We start from the raw sequence: 8,682 nt of genomic DNA, 5'->3' as shown, positions 1-8,682 counted from the left end.
ATATCTTTTTATGTACAAATACCTTTATATCCAAACTACTTGGGTTAGAAAATACCGTCAACAAATTTTTTAACGGTTCAAACCTTTTGAAAATACGAGCTCAAGGGTGTCTGAAGCAAACCCGCAAAATTTGACCAATTGCTGAGTGTTAGTGGGCCTGAGGTGCATTGATCCTCAGACGCAAATCAATGCACCTCAGGCGCAATGCATCGTGCCCTGGGCGCATTCAAGATACTTTATAACCTACCATACTTTGAGATTTTGCCATGGACACTCCCGAACTCGGTTTTGCATGTGGTTTGAACCGTCGTAAAGCTTGTCTAGCCTACTTTAATTTCTAACAAATTTAGTTTGGCTCCAAAAATATTTGTACATTAAAATATAGGACAACTTTACCCTTTACAGGTTGAAGAATAAATTGGTTTGAAAAAATCCATGAATCAAACTAACGTTAAACCTGGTCGAAACCTATTTTATAATGATAAAGAGGGTATTCAAAGTACTAAAATATGGTGGGATTGAACCATAAAAATAATATACTTTAATTTACGAAAAGTTATTCAAAAGTAAACCAATTCTATGATCGTTGGAGCCACTAAGGCTAAAACACATTTTTGCGCCCCTACCCCTCATTCTATATTCCATTAAGTACTCGCATTCCTAGTTCTATTGTATTGGCTCATTTTTTATAGACTTTGAGAGATTTCATAAGGCATTCCAGAATTTATCAAACCAAACAAAATCTGTTTAATCATCGGAATTTGCCCGAGACACGCCCAAGACAATGCTTATACATTTATGAAGCCAAATTCCAATGTCCAAATCACAAAAAATAACACTTGACCACTACGACTACCAAACTAGCACCTTTTTATAACCTTTTCACCCCACCAATACTATCGCCACTACCTCGACCATAGTCACCTTATCATTGCACCATCACCACCTCCTCCCATCATTTCACGCACTATCATGACAACCACCTCTCCAGCATTCAACCACCATTGTTATTTCACCACCACTGACGCCACAAAATAGTTTCAAAAGTTCATAATATTGAAATCTATCGCCATCACGTCGCAAACGCAATCTCCAATATCGAAGATTGTTTTTTGGAATACAAAATATTAACAATTTTCTAAATTGTTTTAGAATATTTTAGAAACATTCACCTCCAGCGCTTCAAAACCACGATCACCACCAAAACAATATTGGGAATATTATCACTTTAAAAAGAGGAAAATTTTCAAAATATCTCCCAAACTTTACACTCAATGTCTAAAACATTCACTCTTGCTAAGTTGTACTCTCATACATTTGCAGTTATGTAGTGCTAAAATGATGGTAGTGGTGAATATTTAGTTGTGGTGGTGGAGTTGCAAGTTGAGGTGTGATGGTCGTGGCACCGTAGTGGTGGTGTTGGTTGTATGTACGTAGTTGTTGAATGAAGGCAGAGGTTCCAGGGTTGAGGTGAGGTGCCAACGGTGGTAGCAGAGGAAAAGTTTGGTGGTAGTGGTGGAGAAGTGATGCTCGACTAGATGGTGAATTGATGGTCGCCGATGTAGCGGTAGTGTTATGGTGAAAGTGTTGGTAGTGGAGAGATAGTAGTGCTAAGATAATTTTTGTAGCGGTCTAATTGCTACCTCCTTTTCATAAATTGGACGTTATTATTTTTATGGTTGGAATCAATGACTTTTAGAACTTTTAAAATCCTCCTTATCGATATATTATAGGTCTTTATCCGATTTAAAATGAAAGAGATGCGAGCGTTTTACCAAAATGATTTATATTTAAACTCACTGACAGTAAATTGGTCCCATCTTTTTATGTTAACATTCTTTTAAATCCAATCTACTTGGGTTAGAAAGTACACTCAATAAACTTTTTAACGGTTCCAACCTTTCGAAAATCGGAGCTCAAGGGTGTCTGGAGCGAACCCGCAAAATTTTACCAATTGCTGAGTGTTAGTGCGTCTCAGACGCAAATCAGTGCGCCTTAGGCGCAATGCATCGCGCCCTGGGCGCATTCTTGAAACTTTATAACCTACCAAACTTTGCGATTTTGCCATGGACACTCCCGAACTCCGTTTTGCATGTGGTTTGAGCCGTTGGAAAGCTTGTCTAGCCTACTTTAATTTCTAACAAATTTAGATTGGTTCCAAAATTATTTATACATTAAAATGTAGGACAACTTTACCCTCAACATGTTGAAGAATAAATTGGTTTGGAAAAATCCTTGAATCAAACTAACGTTAAAGCTTATCGAAACCTAATTTATATCGATAAAGCGGGCATTCCAAGTACTAAAGTATGGTGTGATTGAACCATAAAAGTAATATACTTTTATTTACGAAAAGTTTTTCAAAAGTAAACCAATTCTAAGATCGTCGGAGCCACTAAGGCTAAAACACATTTTCGCGCCCCGTCCCCTCATTCTATATCCCATTCAATACTCACATTCCCAGTTCTTTAGTATTTGTTTATTTCTTATAGAGTTTGAGAGAATTCAAAAGGCATTCCAGACTTTATCAAAGCACACAAAATCTGTTTAATCGTTGGAATTTGCCTGAGACATACGCCCAAGACAATGCTAGCTTATACATTTACGAAGCCAAATTCCAATGTCCATATCACAAAAATTATCACTTGACCACTACGATCGACTACCAAACCACCACCTTTTTATAACCTTTTCACCCCACCAATACTATCGCCACTACCTCGACCATAGTCACCTTATCATGCACCATCACCACCTCCTCCCATCATTTCATGCACTATCACGACAACCACCTCACCAACATTCAACCACCATTGTTATTTTGCCACCAACGACGCCACAAAATAGTTTCAAAAGTTCATAATATTGAAATCTATCACCATCACTTCGCAAACACTATCTCCAATATCGAAGAATGTTTTTTGAAATATAAAACATTAACGATTTTCTAAATTGTTTTCGATTGAGAATATTTCAGAAACATTCACCCCCAGCACTTCAAAACCACGATCACCACCAAAACAATATTGCAAATATTATCACTTTAAAAAGAGGAAAATTTTCAAAGTATCTCCCAAACTTTACACTCCATGTCTAATACAAGGGAGTGTGGTTGGGTGGTAGACCCGAAATTGGAAGGTGACTTTGATGATTTTGAGGTAGTGATGGTTTTGAAGTTGGGGTTAATGTGTTCAAATGATGTGCCTATGGTAAGGCCTAGTATGAGGCAAGTGGTGAGGTATTTGGAAGGCGAGGTCCCGTTACCGGATGACTTGAGACCGCTGTTGGAAGGGAATGGCGGCGGGGGCGGGGGTGGGGGTCGTGACAGGGGTGGCGAAGGGTTTGACGGTTATGAGAATTCGTTTTTGTTTTCGTCGTTTCGAGAAGGGGTCGTATAGTTCATTCAGGAGAGGAGATGTTGATGCAAGTTTTGGTTCTATTTCTACTTCACCTATTTCTCTTCTCGATACTGGAGATGCGAGATAGTGAAAATTGAAGCAAAAGTAAATGTTGTACAAATCTTTTCTTTTTGCGGGGAAATTGTTCTGAGAAAAAGAACAATTTAGTGTTCAAGCAATCACAAGACTCATGAGGCCCCTTTGTGGACTATATGTTGAAATTTAGCAGTGTAGATTAAACATATATCGCCGATATGTATTCTAATATTGAAAAAGAGAACGGTTTGTGGTGTGAACAAAATTGTGAAGCTTTGTCACAAAAGTAATATCCAATATTATCCTAATCGAAAACGAAATTTCACAATTACTTTTTGCTATATGAATCAACTACTAGGGCAAAGTACGTAGCATAATCACTTTAGTTCAACTTCCCACACTCGTACTCTCAAACCACATATGTTCACCCATGCGTGTGGCCCCACCGTCTAGTAATTTTAATCTCATAAAGCGTGCCGTCTATGTTCAACACTATGAGGGGAGTGGTATTATTAATCAAATCACTCTATAACTCGATGGGCAATGGCATAACATATCTCACAAGATTATAAACCCCTTCACTATCAGTCTCGTCAAACAAACAGCCCCGTAATATTGGAGCGTTTGAGTTTCAATTTTTTCCTTCGCCCTTTTTCAATCCAAAGATTGGAAGAAAATAGCATACCTCCGTACCTTCTTGGCCGGTGAAAAGGTGATGAGTTTAGGTCGCATCCGTTGAGAATGATGATATTTCCTTAACCCTCTTTGTTTCCCCCTCTAAACAGATCGAAAATTCTATCCCAAAGGTACAGAAACACAAAAACCATTCATGCTTTATTCAAATTCATTAAGATATCCAGTCGATTTAACAAAACAAGGTGCAAGCAATCCTCAAATAGCAATCGAAGTCTTACATGTTTTCATTGAATGGGTTCGAAATTAGTCACAGGAAGTCGAAATCGTCAGCCAATTATAGGAGGGCTATCAACTTTTCCCGAGGAATCAACGTATAGTCGGACCCGTTGCACTTCGTAATCGCAGGTAACGAAATGTTCTGGTGGAATAACTTGTATTTGAACTCCAGGCTTCTCTTCCTTTATTATCCTCTCTGCTTCTTCTACCGTCAAACCTACCACCTCCGGCCATTTCGTTTTCTGATTCATTCCTGATCAAAAATGTACTTTTGAGTGATCTTGAATCTGTTGTGCTTTATGGGAGTCGCACACAATTTATGAGAGGAAAAAACTCCGACTTTGTATTAATCGACTCAAATACAAATCATGGAAACCCTCTCTCAAGGCAACTCTAGTTCTCTGTGATCTCTCTCTTAGTTCCACACCTTTCTACTCCTAAACATACATGTATATTTACAAGAAAGGCGAAACAAAAGTCCAAAGCCATTTAAGGCTCACTCACGCGAGAATCAAATCGCCGGAGGGATCCGGCACCTAAAATCTCAGCTGTTAGTGGCTAAGATCATTGACTTTGGGGCCTGGGTCACTTTCAATTGGGACCCCTCTCATCAATGGGTAAAATCCAACAGAATCGTCCTCATAATATGTAGCAAAAGCTTTCAATGCATTTGCTCTAAAGGACAAAACAAAGGAAGGATCGAAAACGAATTTTAGCAACAATTTCGGAACATCAAATCGAACACAACTTTGCAAAAAGGCTACTGCTCTTGTTTGCCAAGCTAGATTGGAAAACGTACTTTTTGCTTCTCTTTATTTTTTAACGTACATCAATTTCGGAACACCAAATCGAACACAAGTTCAGGTCAATGGTATATTGAAAAGTGAAAGCTAATTAATTTGTCAGGTCAATGGTATATGAACTAGTACTTGATTATTTTCTCCCCATTTTCTTTTGAACTAGATCATTTGACATGGATCATCAGAAGATGTAATTAAATTGAAATCAAGATCTTAAATTTCCATTTTTTATTTTTCTTCTTTCCTCAACTAGCCTACTCCCTAGGCATCTTGTGGATCTTAAGAATGAGACAATCTGGTCCTCTAGGAATGGACTTCGACCAAACCACAGAAGAGAGAAGGAGCATCTTACTTTGGGGGATGGCTGCTGATTGATGACCATTTTGCCCTTGGGGAATCTTGGTTTCTCTGTTTTCCTCTGCCATAATTTGTAAGGATGAAATAGGCTCACTGCTTCTCAGAAAAAGTTTCTTGCCTCCCACTAAATTTGTAGCATAAACAGCGAAAAGAAATACTACGAATAAACATTGAAGCAATGGCCGGCCACTGCCAACCTACTAGTCTTCACATGTATTATTCTATCCTATCCTATCCTACCATTATAAAAGAGAGAGACTTTTGGTATGCTGTAAAGCAAAAACAACGAAAAGAACGGAAAGGTTTGAATAGCGAATTTTAGAAACAGTTTGCCAAGCCAGATTAGAAAAACTTTTGTTTCTCTACATTTTCTAAGATCAAGCCTCATTTAAACTAAAAAGTAAAAACTAAATATATTTTCTTTCCCCTTGTCATGTCCTTCCCCAACCAAGTTCAAGCCTATTTTAAATTGAAAAGTGAAAACCAATTAATCTGTCAAATTTCGAAGTAAAAACATGTGACATGTATTTCTGTGACAGAGGATCCCAAAGTCGTAATAAACAACTTGATTATTCTCTTCTCAGTTCCTTTTGATCTAGATCATTGTTGGGTTGGTTCAAATTCCCAATAAATGAAAATTCCCAAAGTCTTGCACATGGTTCACAATTTCTGTTCTTCCCTAAGTGCTAGCTGTTGTGCTAGCTGGTTCCTTTTTAATTTGCCGTGTGTCCTTCCATTTTCTCATGGGAACATGTATTATGGTATTAATACATGGGTTAGTAGATGTTTATATAATGGGACGAGGGAAGTTCTTTTTCGGTAGAGAGTATGAGGGGTAAAAACAGTGTGTGCAATTGTAAAAATCAAGTCTTCTACTTGGTGTGAGAGTGGGTGTATAAGGGGTTGGGTTTGTGTTTTCAAACTCGGGTGTTCTCTGGTACTAATTCTCTCATAGTGAAAGAACGGGATCCTCTCCGTGGAGTAGGCGTGTTTTTGCCGAACCACGTAAATCTTGCAGGTCTCTCTCTATTTTATTTTTCATCGTCCTTCCATTGGTTACGATTGAGGTTGCGTTTCGAATCTCGATTCTTGGATGCTTCCGCGTTTAATCCCAACAATCATTTGATATGGATCATCATAAGATGGAATTAAATTGAAATCAAAATTTCAATACCCTTTTAGTTTCTTCTTTTCTCAACTAGCTTTCCTTAGGTATCATGTGGATCTTAAGAATTACATGATCTGGCCAGGCCACTTGGAATGGACTTGGACCAAATTAAAGAACAGAAGGAGCAACTTACTTGGGGGGATGACTGCTGATTCATGACCGTTTTGCCCTTGGGGAATCTTGGTTTCGTTGTTTTCCTCTGCCATAATTTGTAAGGAAGAAATAGGCTCACTGCTTCTCAGAAAAAGTCTCTTGCCTCCCAATAAATTTGTAGCATAAACTGCGAAAAGAAATACTACTACAAGTATCAAAAACTTCCAATGGTTATCAAAGCAATGGCCGGCCACTGCCAACCTACTAGTCTTATTATTATTATTAATTTTTTTTTTGGGTCAAATGGAAGATATCCAACCCACTAGTCTTCACATGTATTCTAACATATCCTGCGATTATAAAAGAGAGGGAAAATTTTTCAATGCCGAGTGGGTACCATGTGGTGCTGAGCGAGTACCACGTGGGATATACCCACCCGGCATCGAAAAATTTCTCAAAAGAGAGGCTTTTGGTATGCTATGGTGGTTCTAATTACGTTTTCCTCCTTTATATTTTCTCTTTACTTTACTTGTTTTTTTCAAATGATTTCTGGCGATTTGCCCCTTTTAAGTTTAGATCTTTCTTACTTTGGCTCTTAAATTTTCTTTCTCAGCTTCAACTATTTTCTATTTGAAAAAAAATCAAATTTCAACTCTTAAAGTTCTTATTTGCATAATTTCCATTATGGAGGAGAAGGGGTGTAACCGCTAGATGAGGAGCTGGATGTGGAACTGGAAGCATCTTCGGCGAGAGGAATTGGCTCGTCGGGAACTGGAGGTGTTCGAGAACGTCTCTCTTCTTGCTCGGGGAATGGTCTTGAAGGACCAGCTAAAACAGGATTGTCGGCTGCACGGGTACGCCGATCAATGAAACCTCCATAAGAAGCTTTGTAACTACGCAATACCTGAGCTGCCCTTGCTCGGCCTGAAAGGTATGTCCCTTCACTGTTGAAAGCAAGTGCACGTCTGATATCTACTACATGAACTTGAGGGGTTATGATGTTATGGCCTTAATATGTTTGGAGCTGAAACATAACAAAATACACAAATAAATAGAAGCATGAGAAGGCTTTTTCTGAAAAAGAAGAACATACGGATTAGGAGGAAAGCACTAACATGGGCTCCCGAATATGTGAGGAGCATGAAAACCAATCACTTGGCCGTCCTCATCTCTGGGTTCGAAGTTGCCTGTAACAATTAGAAAGTCATCATCATCCCCTCGAGCAGAATCAGGGAGTTCAAGGACAAATTCTTTCTAGAATCCCTACTTTTTAAATAGTATGTGAGGGCATCCCCGGTTCTGGAGATGCTGTATAAATGGTGGATGTCGTATAAACCTAAAGAAGTCCCTAACATTTGATTTAGGGCATTTATACCCATAACCACTCGAAAGAAATTGGCTGAAACCTGCATTGGGGAAAGCCTATAGTATGCCAGAACCTGGCGAAGCAGGGGAGCTAGTCTTATGGAATCTACTATACAAATACCACTTTATTACTCTTTGGTTTTTTGAGATTTATTTTAGTTGGCACTAGCCTTGGAGCTTGCGAGAGAGTGTTTCGTATGTGATGTAGGCGATGACTATTGAAATTTCCATGATGGCACTTTGGTTGCGCGTACGATGAGCAAAAGAAAATAAAGAGGTTATCGAGTAGAGGAGGGATTGGGCAAGAGATAAGAGAGCGAACGACGACTCAAATGTGATTAAAATTCATATTTTTAAGTTCAGTAATCCTCTTTTGGTCTACTAAGATGAAGTTATTAAGCCGGTTCAGTTAAGAACCAGTCTATGGAGGTTGAGACTGATATCAAATTGAAAGTTTCAAAAAACTGAGGGATGGAACCATAAAAATAATATACTTTGATTTACGAAAAGTTATTCAAAAGTAAACCAATTCTAAGATCGTTGGAGCCACTAA

General features: G+C 38.5%; 1 protein-coding gene across 1 annotated transcript; it reads right to left on the bottom strand.

Annotated features, from left to right (window-relative positions):
• Positions 1-4,245: 4,245 nt before the first annotated feature.
• On the bottom strand, positions 4,246-7,039 carry LOC131326434 (subtilisin inhibitor 1-like). The gene is made up of 3 exons (XM_058359222.1): positions 6,805-7,039; positions 5,499-5,627; positions 4,246-4,599 (listed from the first exon to the last, which is right to left on the bottom strand). The coding sequence occupies exons 1-3, from the start codon at positions 6,875-6,877 to the stop codon at positions 4,397-4,399; spliced, it is 405 nt and encodes a 134-aa protein (XP_058215205.1). The 5' UTR covers positions 6,878-7,039; the 3' UTR covers positions 4,246-4,396.
• Between the last annotated feature and the right edge of the window lie 1,643 nt (positions 7,040-8,682).

This window comes from Rhododendron vialii, chromosome 5a, assembly GCF_030253575.1.
Source record: "Rhododendron vialii isolate Sample 1 chromosome 5a, ASM3025357v1".
In the NCBI taxonomy this organism is placed as follows: Eukaryota; Viridiplantae; Streptophyta; class Magnoliopsida; order Ericales; family Ericaceae; genus Rhododendron; species Rhododendron vialii.
This window is presented reverse-complemented; position numbering and strand designations above follow the sequence as displayed.